Source organism: Rhodamnia argentea, chromosome 9 (assembly GCF_020921035.1).
Source record: "Rhodamnia argentea isolate NSW1041297 chromosome 9, ASM2092103v1, whole genome shotgun sequence".
Lineage (NCBI taxonomy): Eukaryota > Viridiplantae > Streptophyta > Magnoliopsida > Myrtales > Myrtaceae > Rhodamnia > Rhodamnia argentea.
Window position 1 is genome coordinate 8,058,355 of NC_063158.1, and position 17,834 is coordinate 8,076,188.

The window sequence follows — 17,834 nt, forward strand, 5'->3', positions numbered from 1 at the left end:
GACCGAATTGGCAAAAGTGAGATAGGTTTAGGACATTTTTGACAATTTTCCCTAAATTTGTGCTAATTGAATCCATCTATCCAATTTTAGCTTAAAATCGCAAACCAATCGTCCTACGTGGTAGGACTCCGCCGACATGGATATATGTTAATAATTATCAATATTTTTTTATTCTTATTCTTATTCTTTTTCCTTTTCTTTTATGTACACTTCTGTTATTGAGGGCCCGCGACCCTCGCTTGACCCCAAATCAAAAGAAGAAAAAGTACAGAAATGAAAGAGGAAAAAAAGAAAAAAATCATCAAAAAATAGAATATATAAGAAAATGCCAACGTCAGGGACAAAAGTGCTATGTGAGACGATTGACGTCCACGTCAGCGATTTCCGATCAAAATTAAATGGATAAACTCAATTTGCATAAATGCAAAAGGTTTAGGACTAAATTGGCATTAATAAAATATTTAGGACTGATGTGGCACTAGTGTAATAAGTTTGGGATTTTTTTTTTAATACTTTTTCCCCAAATCTTTTATCCCTTTAAAGCCATTATTATTTATTTGATAAAATATAGCTTCTGCATAAATCTTCCCTCTATATCAGCACATTATACACATCCTTCACCGGAAAGTTTTAATTATCTCGAACCAACCAATTCACCGTGTCTTGATTTTTGTGTTAGACATTTTCTTAATCATAATCTCATCACTTAAGCCATCAATTCTTGCTTATCAAAAGAGAGCTCAATAGCTCCTTTAATTGGATCAACATTTCAAAAATTAATCCCACAAACAACCGAAGGAGTTGCCAAATTTTCGTTTGATTAAGATGATAGTCTCCTCCGGTTTCTATATATTTTATTTCTTATTCCTTTTGTACTATCTAAAATCGATTGTCTTTTAGGACTTAATACTCAAAAAACCTTTAACTTTAGCTTTTGTCTCAATTCTCCTTTTGTCTCAACAAAAACCTCCAATTTTAGGTGCTGTCCCAATTCAACCCTAAACTTTTTTTTCTTCTCATGAAAAAACCCTAGCTTTAAGTTTGGTACCCAATTTAACCTTAAACTTTGCTTTGACTAAAAAAAAAAAAAATCTATCTTTAGATCCCGTTTCAATTTTACTCTAATTCTTTTATCTCGTAAAAGGTCATCAACTTTTATTTGAATTCTAAATCTACCTCTATTAACCCTCTGTCAAAATCACCTTGGTGATTTTGCGCTCGATCTTCGATCTTTCGTGTTTAGGAATGTTCCATCTTTTGTACTAAGGATGCTTGAATAACTCGTGCTCGTGAGTTTTCCATTTCTCGATTTTTAACGAGAAATTTTGGATGGAAGGTTAATGTGGGTAGATTTGTGACTCAAGTAAAAGTTTGCGGTTTTTTATGAGAAAAAATTTTAGGATAAAATTAAGACTCGACGGTATAATTGGTATAATCGGGACAATATCTAAAGTTGTGACTTTTTTACAAGACCCAAAAAAAAAAAAAAAAAATAGAATTGAGACTAGGTCAAAAATTTGGAATTTTTCGTGAGATAAAAGATAGAATTAGTTTAAGAGCTGAAGTTAAATGTTTGTTAGAATATTAGACCCGTCTTTTGATTGTTGTGTTATTTATTACCGGCGATAACACGACTTACATGTAAATTGCTTTGATTTTAAGATCTCGGTTTTTTGTCTAACGGTCGCGTGGACCTTCACCCATATGAAATCACAAATTTTCACCTTCCATTAGATGGGCAACGGGATTTTATAATTAGCGGCAAAACCACACGTTTTCTTTTCTTATGTTTGGGTCAGCGCAAAAACCACTTGCTTTCGCGTTTCTGGGTTTAACCTTTTGAATCTAAAACCCTACCAAGTCCTCCGTCGACAAAAGCTAAACAGGGACTTTGCCTCCCCTCTTCCTCTTCCGTCTCGCGCACACTCGCCCAGTGCGTTTTCTCCATCTTCGCTCGTCGCAGAGAGCTCGAGCTTCTCCGCTTCTACGATCGCCGAAGCTCGGACATGCCGCTCGGAGAGAGAAGCCCCGGCGACAAGGGCGAGTCTCGCTACTGTGGAGTGGAGTCCGAGTTCGACGGCGATGTCCCTCGCCTCCTCTCTTTCAATATCTCCTGCGGCGGCTTCGATTTCGTCGTCTCTCCTCTGGTTCGTCAAGCCCCGCGTCATCTGTCGATCATCGAAATGATCCATCGCAAGCCATTTCTATTTCTACACTTTTGAGCATTTCTCCCTCGGCTTTAAGCACGTTTCTGTATGCTTGCTTCGATTCCGTCCGGTCCGCGGCACCGTCGCTTCGGCGCCCGTGACTGTGCAAATTGATTCTGCTTCCAATAGCTTCTTTGGTGGCGTGTACTGGATTGTTCGTCAGTGGCTGGCCTCGTGTTGGCTTGATAGATGTGTTGGGTCCGTGTATGAGTTTGACCTATTGGGGCTCTGTGTTTGGTTCTTTAAGAGCTAGGTACAGGTTTCGGACTCCTCTGCATTTGAGGTGCATTTGCAATTGGTGTATAGGATATGGTTTAATCGGTGACAGTTGGTAGTGCTGTATGATCACTTGTGTGGAGACAACTCATTAGGAATAGCTGTTTGCACCACAATGGACTGCATTAAAAATGTGAGCACGAGGATTGCTTATGCTAGAATGGGTTTTTTTCAACAGCTTTGCGTGGTTGCTCATGTTGCAGATGAACCCGACTTATAGGCCAAGCTTATTTGAAAAAGAGGGAAATGAATCCAGTGTCCTGCCATTTGCTGGGTCGGACTTAATTTTGAACCCTTCTCAGTGGAGCAGTCATGTTGTGGGTACGGACCCTTCTCTTTGTCACATTCTTAGTTCTGATTTTCTTTTAAGTTTGTTTCACATTGGCATACATCTTGCATTGGCATACATAAGGTTAGGTTCATCTCTATATGAGGAGAACAAGAAAACAACATCAAAATGTCAAAAAGAAATGAGCATTTCTCATTAGTTGGGGCTTGGCTGAATGGCTTTTACAATCAAATCCCATAATGCATAGCATATCATTGTTCATTGAAGGTCGTTATCATATCCTATCCCCATAATGTAATCCAGGCGTCCTTATCTCCAATAGTTATACTTAACTTTTAGGTTTTATCTATACTTGAATCCATCCCACCAATCTGTCAAGGAATCTTCGTATGCATGTACCTATGTATGCATGTACTCAATTACAGGGAAACATGATTTGGAATTACTGGCAACGAATCTTTGTTACCAAACAAGCTGTGAATGTGCTTTGACTTTTCTTCTGTTTATGTTCTTTACCTGCATCAATATGGTGGAAGTTCTTCAAAATTTGGATTACTTTTTTTTCTTCCAAAAGAATCTTGGTACTTAAATATTGACACGTGTCAATTCCTTAGTAGAAAAAGCAATTAGTGTACTGTTTTTAGTATCTTAGTCAGACGGGTGGAATCATCTCCTCTAGCAATAGAAGAGATCCCAAAAATTTCAGAGAAGAAACTGTGTCAAAATGAAGTGCCACCTGAGACCAGATATGCTAGTTCCTCTATGTGTGTTTTTTTTTTTTTTTTTGGATAAGGTGGTCTCTTTAACAAGGAAACACCACCTTCTCGTTATTTTGTCAATCAGCACCATTTGTAGGAATTTGAGCATTGACAAAACCATCTTTCCTAGTTTGAAAGACATTTCCATTTCAATGTGCTTTGCTTTGACCGTCATCTGCTTATTTTGAGTTTTATGCCTTAAATTACAAATATCATTTATTATGAGAATCTTCTTGGTGATGTGAGCTTGTGACCATGATCTTCCTTTGTCGACGATGTTCTTGCTTAGGAAAAATTAGCTCGTGGATTGACCTGGATTCTGAGGACGAGATCCTGCGACTGGATTCTGAAACCACTTTGAAGCAGGAAATAGCATGGGCTTCTCACCTCTCCCTGCAGGTATAGATTGCTGATAGCTTTACACTAAAGTTTGCATGCTCTCTTCCAGGTCTCTTTTAGCTGCCATAACATGTAAAATTCAAGAAATCCATTGCTAATGATTGAAGAGGATTTCAGTGGAAATGTTGGCATGTACGGTGACCGTGAGCCCCAACACATGATGAAATCTATGTAGCAAAGGGATGTGATCACTCGAATTGGCAGCAAAACCAGTCTCGTTATACATCTCACTTTAATCAGCTGTTTGCTCCGCTAGAATTGTAATTTATGATGCTATGTTGGCAAAAATAATAAATGGTCAGAGTCATGCTTAAAAAAATGCTTTTCTTATAAGATCCGCTTGGCTTTGATCATCTTCTGCAGGCCTGCCTACTTCCTACACCTAGGCAAGCATCCTGTGCAAATTATGCTAGGTGCATTAATCAAATTTTGCAGGGTCTGACCAATATGCAGGTGCCTGATCGTACATTCCCTGTTTGATCACTGTCTATCTCTACTATATCTTCTCGTCTCTCATTTCTAGCTTCTTATGAACAGTTGTGGCTTCGAATTCCTTTGTTCAAGGCCGAGGATGATTCCATGGGTACAAGTACTGATGATATGGTCAGTAACATATATTTCCTCTTGTCCTCTAAGTCTCTCTAGTCCATTCTTCATAGTGCTTTCTTCCTTGTCTTTGTGATACATAGGTTTAGTTTAAATCTGATTCTGGGGTGAACATTGGGTAGAGAACATTCTCCTCAAAAAGAATAAAAAATTGAGATAAAATAGAAGAGTAAAAAGAAAAGGAGAATCATTTTGCTCGTCAAATTTTGGTTGAAATGTACTTAATTAGAGTATTTGACACTTGCCTCTAGACTGATTCTTGGGAACTGTGGAACTCCTTTCGCCTTCTCTGTGAGCATCGCAGCCAGCTTTCAATTGCTCTTGATGTTTCGTAAGTTAACTAAATTATTCATAAGTTAGATATTGTGGATTTATTAGTATTTTCCTCTAGTGTGCTTTGGAACTACATGTTCCCCATATGTAGTGAGAATTTTCTATTTCCAGGAGTACATTACCTTCAGCAAATTCGCTTGTCCGTTGGTTTGGAGAGCCTGTTAAGGCAGCAATCCTAAACACAGAAGTACTATATCTGGGCCTTGGTTTATTGAAAAAATATACTTATCGCTTTACTTGGGGCTTCTCCACTGAATCAAAAGTAAAGAATGGTTTATTAATGTGGCAGTGCTTTTTAACAAATGCACGGGGTTATCCTTGTCTGTCAAAACGACATCAGAAGCTTATCACTGGGTTTTTCAACCATTCAGTACAGGTACTGCCAAGTTCTGTGATTGCCTGCTGCTTTTTCTATGTGAAAGCTCTTTTCCTCTACAAATTATTGTCCATTCCTCGCTAAATGTGCGGCTCTTTATTGTGGACTCATGCATTGGAATTGACTTTGCATTAATGGAATCTTGTCATCGATACATAGTACATAATTGACGCGGTATATTCATAACATATGAATAAATAGTAAGAGCGAGATTCTTATTGAAACTAGAACTCATAGGGAAGACACTTAATTGATCGGTGGAATCAGATATGCAGTAATTGTAGACAAAAGTACTCGGTTTTATTGGGGCAGTTAGATATATTTAAATGTTGAATCAGCTCAACTAGGATAATCAAGGGTTTGGTCAGGCTCTTCTTTGGTGTCAAGGTCTGTATATTGGGACTAGCTAAAGTGAGTTGAAAGAAATAGTATTTAGTAGCAGCTTAGGAAGATTTTGTCAAGAAATGGAACAACAAGATAAAGGGGTTCTTGATGGAGGAGGCATTTTTTTAGGTGTTACTTGTGTTGGTGGGGGGAATATTTTGTAGCTTTGTCTCTTCAAGTAGATATTCACACGTTGGAGAAGATAACTATGAAATAAGCTTAAAGCCTCTATTTTCCTTGCCATTTTTCTGGTGTTTCGCATTCTTGGCAATGTGTTGTGACCATTCTGACCAATTATGCTAAGGTTAGTGGAGGTGTTGTTGACAAGGGGGATTTGGTGATCTCATAGATGTTTGAGAACTGATTGTAGATTGTATAGGGAGGTACTCAACTGCAAGAAAGGAAGTGGCATGGAACCAATACTAAGGTGGCTGATGATTGGTGGCAGAAACTTTCAGTCGCTACTTGTGTCTTACAAGTTGCGAGGTTTTACTCGCTGCTTTCTAGCTTGGCTAAGTGCAGAAACTTCTCATAGCAAGCAGCAGCGAGATTCAGCATATGATGAGTTCTGTTATTCATGCTAATGTTTCCCTTTTACTGGTGTGAAGATATTCAAGACATATTTTTGCCCTTAAATCTCACTTCTTAGTCTCTGTGAATCAAATACAAGATATTTGGTGACTATAGTTATTAATTAGAACTAATGTGGACAGTTGCCTTTTCCATTGCTTTTTATGCATGCCTTACAAAACTTATGTGCTTCTTGCAAAATATGTTTTTCTAGATAGTCATTTCTGGAAAACCATTACATAAAGTTTTGAAGGGAAGCGCAGATCCAGCTACTATGGATAATGGGGACAATGTTGGCTGTAAGTGTCCTCTTAGAATATTGCTCTGTGCTTTGAATTGGAGTTCTTATGATGCATCATTTTGTCACATCAAGTAATATGACTTGGTTAGAAGATTTCTTTTCATAAGCTTTGACCTGAATGAGCAAAAATATCTCTTTGGGTTTGAAGTTTCTTGAGGTAACTGAGGTTGGCCATTCATTAGTTTTAACACTCCTTTCATTTGTCCTTACTTGCATGTCTTGAAGTCTGAACTTTTTGACAAACAATAAACGATCTCATTAAGAAACTCTCGTACATCTTTGTGTCTGCACTACTACATTGATCCTGGCCTTCATCATTGTTTGACAAAAATGTTCTTAAGCTAGGTGTACAGAACCATTCTTTGAGGCCATACTTGGAGTATGTTGGTTATCTCTATCAGAGGCTGGATCCACTTCCTGAGCAAGAACGGTTTGAGGTAACCATCAATTCACTGAACAACAAACACAACAACCCCCCACCCCTCTTCCGCCCTACTACCTCCGTTTCCATTGGGAAAAAAAAAAAATGAATATAAGGATAGGGGGACCTCATCCTCCTTCCCTCCAAATGAAATGGAGAATTTTAGGGGGGGAAAAACAGAATAGAAAAGCAACAGTTACTTTGAATGTTTTAATATTGGCTGGTTTCTTTTGCTTTGGCTAACTCATTCTTTTGATCCAGTTGGGTTACCGGGACTTTTTACAGTCTCCATTACAAGTAAGTTTTCCATGTCTGCAGACATTGCCTTTTGCCGAAGTAAGTTTAGAATCCCGTTTCATCTGTGTTTTTGTGTTACAGCCTCTTATGGATAATCTGGAGGCTCAGACCTATGAGACATTTGAGAAAGATACAGTAAAGTACACCCAGGTATAGCTCTATCATGTTGGTGACATTGCTCGTAGAAATGAAATGTTTGTAGTTTTAAGATGTGGTTCTTTGAGAACTTGCCTTATAGTTCTGTGGTTTTAAGATATGGTTCTTTGAGAACTTCTGTCTTATGCTTCTGTTCTGTCATTTGCTCAATCTCTCACTGCAATTGTTAAGAAGAGAGTGCCTTTATTGCATGTTGAAGTTATATTTTTAATGATTTTTGTGAGTTGAACGTTTTTACCAAAAACTTAAGCTATAAGAAACAAGCACACAATGTGTTTCAACATATTTCTGAAAATGCTGTCTCATGAAACAGCGGTAACTACATTGGCGAGATAACCTTGGACTAGAACACGATAACCAAAGAAATTTGGAGGGAGTTTTAGGATTTGAACTCTTGACCTATGCTATAATGCCAATTACCCTAACGACAGTTTTTCAGGAAAACATAAGTTATTCGGAAACGGGACCATGACGTATATTAGCATATTTCTTAACAGTGTTCATTTCCGTTTCCTTAGATTGTGCAACTATTATCAGCGTATTTAATATTGGATGTAGAGTCTTATGAACATGAACAGTACTAGTGTGGGATTCATATCCACACTCCAGGTCTTTTCCCTATGTAAATTATCACTAGTTTTTTGGTGGATACATTTTCCTGTATTGTTTATGATCTTTTTTCCCTTTGACCTTGATTGTCTGCATTCAAATTTTCTTTTGCAGTACCAAAGGGCTATTAGTCAAGCTTTGATTGACAGAGTTCCTGATGAGAAAGCATCGGTTATAACCACTGTAAGCTTTCTTTCTCTCTTCGGCTTTTGGCGTATTCCTCCTCTGATTTTTTTGTTCTTCGTGTTGTTATATCTATAATGAGGTCAATTGTTATTCTTTGATATTTGCAAAGGTACTGATGGTTGTAGGAGCAGGACGTGGACCGCTAGTAAGGGCATCATTGCAGGTTGTACTGTTGATAATTCTGTTTGCTCATATCCCATAGCTGTGCATCTGATATGCGATTTCTTTCCTCGTCATATTCAGGCTGCTGAAGAAACTGGCCGTAAGTTAAAAGTTTATGCTGTGGAAAAAAATCCAAATGCCGTTGTTACACTACACGTGAGTCGGCTAATTTTTGGTGTCTACTGTGAACGTTTATTACAGCAATTCTGCTCATGCTTTTCTTGAAATCTAATATAATAATGTATATTTTTGACAGAGTTTGGTTAAATTAGAAGGGTGGGAAAATTCTGTGACCATAGTTTCCTGTGATATGCGTCACTGGGTTGCTCCTCAGAAGGCTGACATTTTGGTAGGTTTATCTAGTCAAATGTTTTTGATTTTTTTAATCTCCCTGTGAGCTAGTGTTTACTGTATTTTTGTATCTTAGGTTAGTGAATTGCTCGGCTCTTTTGGCGACAATGAACTCTCTCCCGAATGTCTAGATGGAGCCCAGAGATTTTTGAAGCAAGATGGATTGTCAATTCCATCATCGTATGTGTTCTTTTTAGTTATTCAAAATAACGGACAAATGCTGTCAGTTAGCTATTGCTTATGCATAAACAGGAAAATATATGGTGTGCATGGTAGGAGGACATCAACAGGCAACAAATGAGCTTGTCACCATCGTATGATGGATAGACTATATACTAAAACGTAATGCGCATTGTAGATCAACTGAAAATTCTCCTGCTGTCAGGCTCCTTAAATTTATTGCTCCAACCCTCTTCTCCACACCATCCCTCCACTCGATGAAACTATTAATGCGCAAAGTCGGATGTCATATTTACTTAGAAAAATGGTGAAAGTATTATTTTTAACTATTGGTCAGAATTCACGTTCTCAAACTATTATAAATGTTCGACCAAAAAAAAAACTATTATAAATGAGTTTCTTTGTCATATTGTAACTTTGGTTGTTTCAACACCCATTTTCATAGCTTTATATGTTGACTTGCCCCATTAGGGCCCTTCAGGGAAATCCTTTATTTGATGAAAAAAATTAATTTCATCTTCTCTTGTATGTATAATTTGCTTGGACATCCTCATCTTGACAACGCTTTCAAATGTGCATGATTATATCGGTTCCCTAATTTAAATTTCATGGACTATGAGCAGCTTGATTACATTTCTTTGGCATATCTCAAGTTGTGTTATTCTCCAATCAGAAAAGAAAGAAACTTTATGTGTGCACCTTTACTTTATTGACTTAAATTTTATAAATGAGATTCCTGTAGTCCATGTTGTTTTTACTTAAAGTGGATATCCAATACCAGCTTAGCTCATGTTGTCTCAGTTATTCACATTCAATTCTTAAGAACTTTTGACTCCACAACGCCAATCATTGATTGAGTTTTCTTTTCGAAGCACACAACATTGCAGCTCTTTTCTGCTTTCATTTTGTCAACCAAGACCATCATTTGTAAGAAACATTGGAAAAAGGAACTTATATGTTTCCTTATAAGCTCGATAATTATTTGGACAAAAGAGCTAAAGGTTTACTAATCAATGTCCCTCTGTTGAGGGCTTGATATAGCTCTGCTTTAATGGAATGAGCTAGCAAAGTATCTCTGGTTGATAAATGTTTATATTTGGAGTTTGTGTCACACACCTGACAAAAGGCAAATACCAAAATCTTGTACTTTGTGGACATTGAATTGATTAGAGTGATGTCTCAGCTTAATTAGTCATTAATATTTATTGTACTTTTGGGACTATAGCCAATTAATGACTTTCAAATTTTCTAACTGGCATTAAAGTTCATGTTTCCTGTTATCTAGGGACACTCACATGTAGCATGTCTCTATATGCCCATTTTAGGTACACAAGCTTCATACAGCCCGTGACTACATCGAAGCTATATAATGATGTATGCCCCTATCCTGTATCAGAGTTACCACTTATTATGTTGATGCTTTATCTCAAAGTTTAATGTGGCATTTGCAGGTGAAATCGCATAAAGATCTCGTCCACTTTGAAACGGCTTATGTTGTCAAATTGCATAGTGTAGCGAGGCTTGCTCCTACACAACCTGTGAGCTCTCTCTATCCCAATGGCATCTGTGACCATATGATTAGGAATCATTTACTGTTCTTATTTGTGACAAAAGGCACCGACATATGATTTGTTACTTTTAACTTGAGCTTTCACTCATTGTAATAGCTGTCCTCCCGTTGTGATTAGGTTTTCACATTTACCCACCCAGAGGACTCACCTCAGAGAAATAATCAACGTTACAAAAAGCTGCAATTTGAGATACCTAGCGATATGGGATCAGCACTTGTCCATGGTATGTCGTGTCGATTTTATTTCTATAATCTGCACAATTGGTTTCTGGAAGAAAACATATATAGGTCTCGGTATCCCTATTTTGTGAGTACAGCTCTTCCTGTGAGTAGGCCGAGTGTTCTACTAAGTCACACTTCTTGAGATCATTTGAGAGTACCTTCTTGGATAAAAAAGATGATGTGGTTTGCACTAGAATAAGTCATAACCAGTATGCCTTCGAGAATAAGGCATGACCAGAGAGAGAAGGATTTGGCAGAACTCATGTTAATTTGTTGTCGTTGCATGATCTGTAGGATTTGCTGGCTACTTTGATGCAACACTTTACAAAGACATTCATCTTGGCATTGAGCCATCAGTTGCCACTCCGAATATGTTTAGCTGGTAAGTCCACTTGGTGTAAGCTGTGCCTCATGTAAATAATGCATCTAGTAATCATCTTGAAAAGCTCCTTGACTGCTTTTATGTGTGGTTCATCTTCTTGTAAGTGTGTGTTCTTGCATCCGGTTGCTTTTAATAGTCTGAGAGCCATGCTTTAATGTTGGATACAGGTTCCCAATATTTTTCCCTCTAAGGACGCCGGTGTGTGTACATCCTGGTTCTCCTCTAGAAGTACATTTTTGGCGTTGTGTTGGTTCTATGAAGGTAAACTATTTCATGAATTAGAATTATCCTATCCATTGGCACCTTTGAGGTGCAATTTTTGTCACATTAGGTATTGTTTAACTATCATGTGCCTATATATTCATCTGTACTTTGGGACCTCTCTTTACCTCTTTGAGTTCTCTGCAATGGTAAGGATAACAGATTTCTCAATATTTGAACTTTGATGAAGGTTTGGTACGAGTGGTGTGTGACATCTCCATCTCCATCGGCTGTTCACAACAGCAACGGCCGTTCGTATTGGGTGGGACTATAAGACTTACCAGCTTTGTAGCATATGATAAATGACGAAAAGATGGCCTGCGTGCATGTTGCATGCGATGGTTGGATCTTCTGGTCCATCCTAATTAATCTTGTTCTCAGATTTCGTTGCCTTTTCCTTTTACCAGCTCTACAATGTTGTATCCAACAGGGGACGCCAAGTCTGACTCCACCAAGTTGTTTTTTTTTGGGTAAGGAGCACCAAGTTGTTCAGTTTTGATAAATCTTAAGTACTAGGTTTTACTGGGGTTTCGTTGTATTATGTTTCTATCAGTCCACCGGGAAAGAAATATCCTACTTGTCATCGAAATTGATCCCATCTGAGGGATTTTGTAGCAGATGGACCCTTTCTATCCAGCTATAGTGGAGTGCTAAAAAATTTTCACTCGATCTACACTACCTCCATGTATTGATATTGAGTTGGCATGGCGCGTAGGTAGCATCTCTATCCTGCCTAAGAGAAAGCTCTTTAATCACAACCCACGGGAAACGCTGGGTAGTCAGAAGAGGGCCAAATGGAAAACTAGAAATTTAAATTTCCGGTGAGGTGGTACTTCTTATGTCTAGGCTTAGGGTTTATTCTCCGTCAGTATCTAGTTCTCTATGCAGTCAGCTCGGTCTTTTGCATTTGGACGTACGCGTCTCATTGTCGATGTTATTCAGCAACTCAAAAGTGAGGAATGATAGCGTGGCTTTATCCTTTGCTACTGTGCGGTGGTTGCCGTTGAGACTCAAGTCTCATAAGAAGATTATTGCAGTCACCATCCTGATGCTTTCCTGATGTTGCCTTTTAGTCAAAGAGACTATGGAGCTGGGAATTCGAACCGGCCCGTCCTCAATTTTACTACAGAAACGGGGTCCCTCTTTCTAAAAATAACCAACAAATCTGAGCTTAAATTAACGCAGGAATGGAAAAACAAAACTACGGAAAGCATATCAGCTCTAAATCGAGTAGAATAACGACGAGCAAAGCCTCAAAAGTATAGATTCTAAATTAAAAATCTTGATTTGAACAGTTTCTACTTAGCAAAGTCCCTTAGCCAAATCTAATAATTTCCGGTTTTGACCCTTAAGAATTAATTTTTTTTTAATTTTATTTGCTTGAACCTGGAATCAAGCGGACTGAACCGATGATGCCATTTTTTCAAAAGAAAAATATTTTAAAAATTTTTAAATTTTAGTGGCTTTTTAAAAGTGTTTTAAAAATTTTCCAACACATTTTGAAAAAGCCTTTAGCCCATTTTATATTTTCCAAATTTATTTTGGCCTTAGAATTAGCCAAATTAATAATCCGGTTTGACCCTAGAAGTAAACCTTGAACCTTGAATCAAGCCTAACTGCTCCTTGAACAGGATCCAACACAATATTACAAATCCATTACATGTCACAAACTTTATTTTGTCTAAAAAAAAACCTCTAAACTTTAGGTCCATGTCAAATTTACCCCGAATTTTTTTTTAGAAAAAAATTACAACTTTTTACTTTAATCTCAAATCTTTCCCCATTAGTCCTCTGTCCAAAAAATCACTTAGTTTGGGAAAAAGGGTATGTGAAGGAAAATTAGGGTTGACGTGGAACATCTGCTCCACTAAAACTTTTGCGAAGAAGAACGGGGAAGGCAAATTGAAAGTTTCCCTCCAGTTTCCTCGCCCTGTACCTCCCAAACAGAGCATAAGTATCAAAAAGCAAATAAAAAATTAACAAAGGCAGAGTCATCATCACTAATTTGCGAATCAATTGTTCAATGGTTGCTTATCCAGCAAAAGAAGGGAAAAGAAAAATCAAGTGTTGCTACACGGTTAAGTTGTACGACCAAAAAACTCGGCTGACTTAAACCCAGAAAAAAGGAGCAGGATTTTTTTTCCCAAAAGTAAAAAGAAAGGTTGGTGTTCAACCATTTCCACCAGTTGCAAGCTCAGCCAGCGCAATGGACTGCAGTGATCAACTGCAGAAGCTGAGCTTCTTCATCACCTTGGCATATGCCAACGGCACAGTAGCTGGTTTTCGCAGCCTCCTCTTTGACTTCTTTGACTGCAGCAGGGCCATAAGGTCTCGTTAGCCTATTAACTTTTAATCCCAAGCATTAAGCATTTCATATGAATGGAACATGTACAAGTGGAGAAGCCTAAGATGCAATGAAAATGCTCTATTAATATAAGAAAGCTCGAGAAATGTCATATCTGCCTGATCATATAATAACATACTGGTATCACTCACAAAAAAAAAAAAAAAAAAAATTTTCATCACTAGACCTGCTCATCACAGTCTTTAGAACATACTGCATTCACCTCAACAGGAAGATTTCGACCTATATGTATAGTGTATACACAGAGTTAAAATGTCCCGGAATACCACTAGCTACTCAGGGCGGGGAAAAAAATATGGGAAGAATGATCCCATAATTGATTGTGGCAAGTGGAAACTTCATTTGAGTAGTATGAAAATCCAGCAAAGCGCATCCATGTTCCCCGATTAAAAACTTCTGGCAGTGACATCAGAGTACATCACATTAACAGCCGCCCAATGAGGCACAATGATACTAGAAATTGCAACCAATGACTCATCCGGCAACCAGCAACAGAAGGCCAAAAGCAAGTAGCATTGGTTGACCAGAAAACCTCATCCTCATTTATTGAGCCATCGTAGCAGGGCAACTTATACTTTTCCATGCAGGATCACCACTTAGAGCACAGTTTTCAAAGAATGTAAAGAAGGATAAGAAACTGGTTCATTGGAAGTAGTCAGCAATCAAATGTCCCTTGCAAGGGACCACTGTATCCACAATGTTCCAAACAAACTCCAAACTTAAAAGAATAGCCTTCGCAAGAATGCCAAGATGGCCAAAGCTTGACTGCTCAACAGTTCAACATAAGAGCACCAAGGACTCCACACGATAAAGTCCAATCACCGTTGGGAGGAAGCAATTTCCATGACATAATGCTCCAAATGTAGCACAAAGTGGGACAAGGACCATCTCCATATCTTCAGATTCTTAAGTCCCACTATAACTGGAATTGCCCTGTGTGACGCTGAATTCTTCGTCATGCTTTCAGCATTGGCTCACTCCATCACACCTCCACCATGTCCTACCCACAAAGCTAACTTACAGAAAGCCAAAAACTACTTTGCTCCACACAAGCACTGTTTTCTCTCCACAAAATCACAGGTTAAACCCTATTTTGCCGGTGATAGTGATCGCAATCCATTGAGATATGCTTCTACAAAATCAGAGGTATATGATATGTCTATTGTAATCCTGAATTTCTACCAGCAAGCTGTCGCAGTTTTCGAGATTCCAATGAGATAGCAACCGTCAACATTTTCTAAAAGATGAATGAGAAATGTTCTAATTGAAATACCAAGTGCATCTGTAGTGCACCACTCACACAAAGATGAACATCTAACCCAGGATGTCTCCTACCACATCTTTTGACACGCACACACACAGAGATCATTTTAAAAAAAAAAAAAATTTAATTAGCTGCATCATCGACTGACCGAAACTTCCATTACTGTGATTTCTTGTAATAAAGAAAACCAGCTAAAAGCCAACAGGAAAGAAAGGCCAACCTTGAGATGCGCATTATGGCGTTTGCCTTCCTTCCACCGTCTGATATTCCCATCATTCATTGGTCTGAATCTCGACTTGTACGATCTGAGAGATGACACACAGTCCATTTACACCATCAAATAATGCAGACTGCCCCATACACGAAAGAATCAGGTAATTATCAGCAGAGAGGGGGGGAAAACCATACGAATAAAATTTCATCTTTGTCTTCTTCACTTTGGAAACCATAGGCGTCATCGGCTTCCTCTTCTTCCTCCGGTCTCGAGACGACACGTGCCGCACTTGAGCCTACTAACCACAAACCAACATCAACACAAACAGAAAAGTCTCTTCCATTTCAAAGAATCCACTCAAACATCTGAAATCCCCATCCCATGATTAAGCCCGACCTACAGCCGATTGACAAGAAGCTCGATATTTTCTCTCCCCACAACCAAAATGGAAACAGGAACAACGACGGAAACGCAAGAGCAGGAGTCCGCAAGAAGCCGCATCGAAACTTACGGAGAACTTATGAGGAAGCCACCGAAAGCAGAGAGGTGAGTAGTGCGCATGAAGAGCAGAGTTCAGAAGAGGCGCATTACAGAAGTTCGGCGTTCGACGCAGTGCAAAGATTGCGGAGGGCGGCGGGACGCGCGCGGAGGCGTGGAGAAGACGGCGAGAGCTCGAGGCCGAGGAACAGCGAGTCGATTGAAGCGCCAGCGAACGAAGCTTCGTGCACCATCGCTGCATCATGCGGCGACTGAGACTGTGAATGGCGAGACGATCTTTGCTCTATCGCTTGCTCCGAAACCTCGACCGGTTCGATGGAGGTGAAAAGGTCGGAGACGAGAGTGATTTTGGGGTTGAGAAGAAGAGTGTTTGGTTAGCGGGTTTACGTAAAGCCAAGACATACCTCAACCTTGTTTTTGCTTTTTCTTTTTTTTTTTTTTTTTTTCCTTTTTTGCCCTTTTTCAAGCGCCCTTAATTAGACGCGGCCGGTTCGGTGGAACCGCCGGTTCCGGTTCAGGAACCGGCGGTTCGGTTCCACTAAAGGTGGAACCGGAACCGGCCGTGAAAATGCGGTTCGGTTTCCGCTTCGAACCGCGGTTCATTCCGATTCATTTTTAATAATAATTTTTAAAATAATAAATAATAAAATAAATATAATAAATTATAAATTATAAAATACAATTAAATTGTACATTGTAATAAAATATGGGAAAAAAAAAAAGAAGGAATGGGCTTGAACTTAATGAATTATCATTAAGCGACCTACATATCTTCTTGGGGATAGAAGAATCAAAGCCTATGTAGTTCTTTTTACCTTTGAGAACCCCAACTTACCTCATCGTCAATCGTCGCTACCCGTTGTGGTACCCGTGGCGGTGGTATCTCCAACATCATCGCTAAAAAATTCGTGTTCACGATCTAACTCTTGGTGTCGATATTTCGCCCTCGTCCAATCGCCGACACAAGCTTGAGCTTCCACAGTCCGGGCTTAATCTTGAACGCGAGAGTCCAAAATTAATTCTCCGTAACTAAATGCTTGTTCAACTGCAACCGTTGAAGAAGGGGTTGCTAATATTTGACGAGCGATGAGGGCGAGAACTGGATACTCGATTTGGTGACTCTTCCACCACTTGGGATTTCGAAATATGTACTATGTTCTCGCATCACGAAACTCAAATTGAGTGGTTAAATATTTTTCTAATTCAGAAATATTACCTGTTGCCCCTTTTATTTTTTTTGCCTACTCTTAAGCATATTATACCCTCTACTAAGTGAACTACCACCTTCGCTACGTGAGGCAAGATTGTAAAGATCCGGAATCACTTAAACCATATCTACTACAAAATTCTCCATATAATGCTACTATAGATTCTTTAACATGTCCTAATATATTTAAAATATCTATTGAATCATCCAAATGTAAACAATCATGATAATACACATTCAAATAATCTTGTAAACCGTCTAATTTAATACGTGGATCAAAAACAATACCAACTAAATAGACAAGAGGAATTTGCAAATAATAATGCAACCATTTTTCTCGCATTACTAAAATAGTTTGACCTAATTCGGTATCTTTTTCATATTCACTAAAAACACTACTAATATTAACACACTTTATTAAAAATAAATGCGTTGTAGGATAATAAATACCAGATAAAGTCTTAGTAGCATCATTAAAAATTTTCAAAATATCTAAAATTTTCTTGCAAACGTCCCAATGTTGAGGAAGTAAAGTAATTTCGGGAATATTTTGTGAAATAAACATACATAATAAATCTTTATATTCAAAAGTTTGCAAAGCAACTCGTACGTAGAATTCCAACGAGTGGAATATCTTTTGGAAATCTTCTTGGCCTTCTCCCATTTTGTTTACAAAATTTTCCCCATGATTTCATACATTGGGGACGACTCCATAAAAATTTAATTGCACTTTTTATTGGGGCGAGAGAAGTGTCAAGTAGTTAAACCATTTTGTACACATAAATTTAAAACATGACAAGCACATCTAATGTGAAAAATTGTCCGCCAAAAGTGGGTTTGCAAATATTTTCTAATTCGGGAATAGAAGCGGTATTTGGCGGCATTATCAAAACCAATTGAAAATACTTTTATTTATTAAATTATATTCTTCTAAAACTTGCCTAATTATTCTATAAATATTATGAGCCGAATGGCTTTCATCAAAACTCG

The 17,834-nt window shown here is 38.4% G+C and overlaps 2 protein-coding genes across 6 annotated transcripts in view; one reads left to right on the forward strand and one right to left on the reverse strand.

Moving 5' to 3' along the window:
- LOC115744355 (protein arginine N-methyltransferase 1.5) overlaps positions 1 to 11,930 on the forward strand; it is a 21,613-nt gene extending 9,683 nt beyond the window's left edge. The window contains exons 3-26 of one of the 2 annotated variants that reach the window (XM_048284739.1): positions 1,914 to 2,147; positions 2,687 to 2,804; positions 3,820 to 3,929; positions 4,293 to 4,382; positions 4,467 to 4,532; positions 4,787 to 4,866; positions 4,980 to 5,055; positions 5,158 to 5,244; positions 6,413 to 6,497; positions 6,845 to 6,936; positions 7,182 to 7,217; positions 7,299 to 7,367; positions 8,097 to 8,165; positions 8,278 to 8,331; positions 8,412 to 8,486; positions 8,587 to 8,679; positions 8,758 to 8,861; positions 10,187 to 10,235; positions 10,313 to 10,399; positions 10,550 to 10,655; positions 10,948 to 11,035; positions 11,203 to 11,296; positions 11,487 to 11,751; positions 11,782 to 11,930. In XM_048284739.1, coding sequence (XP_048140696.1) covers positions 2,007 to 2,147; positions 2,687 to 2,804; positions 3,820 to 3,929; positions 4,293 to 4,382; positions 4,467 to 4,532; positions 4,787 to 4,866; positions 4,980 to 5,055; positions 5,158 to 5,244; positions 6,413 to 6,497; positions 6,845 to 6,936; positions 7,182 to 7,217; positions 7,299 to 7,367; positions 8,097 to 8,165; positions 8,278 to 8,331; positions 8,412 to 8,486; positions 8,587 to 8,679; positions 8,758 to 8,861; positions 10,187 to 10,235; positions 10,313 to 10,399; positions 10,550 to 10,655; positions 10,948 to 11,035; positions 11,203 to 11,296; positions 11,487 to 11,570 — 1,953 coding nt within the window. In that variant the 5' untranslated portion in view covers positions 1,914 to 2,006 and the 3' untranslated portion in view covers positions 11,571 to 11,751; positions 11,782 to 11,930. Of the gene's footprint in view, positions 1 to 1,859; positions 2,148 to 2,686; positions 2,805 to 3,819; positions 3,930 to 4,292; positions 4,383 to 4,466; positions 4,533 to 4,786; positions 4,867 to 4,979; positions 5,056 to 5,157; positions 5,245 to 6,412; positions 6,498 to 6,844; positions 6,937 to 7,181; positions 7,218 to 7,298; positions 7,368 to 8,096; positions 8,166 to 8,277; positions 8,332 to 8,411; positions 8,487 to 8,586; positions 8,680 to 8,757; positions 8,862 to 10,186; positions 10,236 to 10,312; positions 10,400 to 10,549; positions 10,656 to 10,947; positions 11,036 to 11,202; positions 11,297 to 11,486; positions 11,752 to 11,781 lie in introns of those variants that run through there. The other variant, XM_048284738.1, reaches the window with a different exon arrangement.
- Positions 11,931 to 13,274: 1,344 nt separating this feature from the next.
- Positions 13,275 to 16,008, reverse strand: LOC115731231. Of its 4 annotated transcripts, XM_048285822.1 has the most exons (5): positions 15,651 to 16,003; positions 15,334 to 15,434; positions 15,146 to 15,230; positions 13,502 to 13,606; positions 13,275 to 13,469 (listed from the first exon to the last, which is right to left on the reverse strand). In XM_048285822.1, exons 1-4 carry the CDS (start codon positions 15,879 to 15,881, stop codon positions 13,517 to 13,519), a joined length of 507 nt encoding a protein of 168 aa, XP_048141779.1. In that variant the 5' UTR covers positions 15,882 to 16,003; the 3' UTR covers positions 13,275 to 13,469; positions 13,502 to 13,516. The 4 variants fall into 4 exon arrangements, with proteins under 4 accessions (XP_048141779.1, XP_048141778.1, XP_030517734.2 ...); XM_048285821.1 differs by having other exon boundaries at positions 13,275 to 13,606; positions 15,651 to 16,001; XM_030661874.2 differs by lacking the exons at positions 13,275 to 13,469; positions 13,502 to 13,606 and adding an exon at positions 13,838 to 14,061 and having other exon boundaries at positions 15,651 to 16,008.
- Positions 16,009 to 17,834: the final 1,826 nt, after the last annotated feature.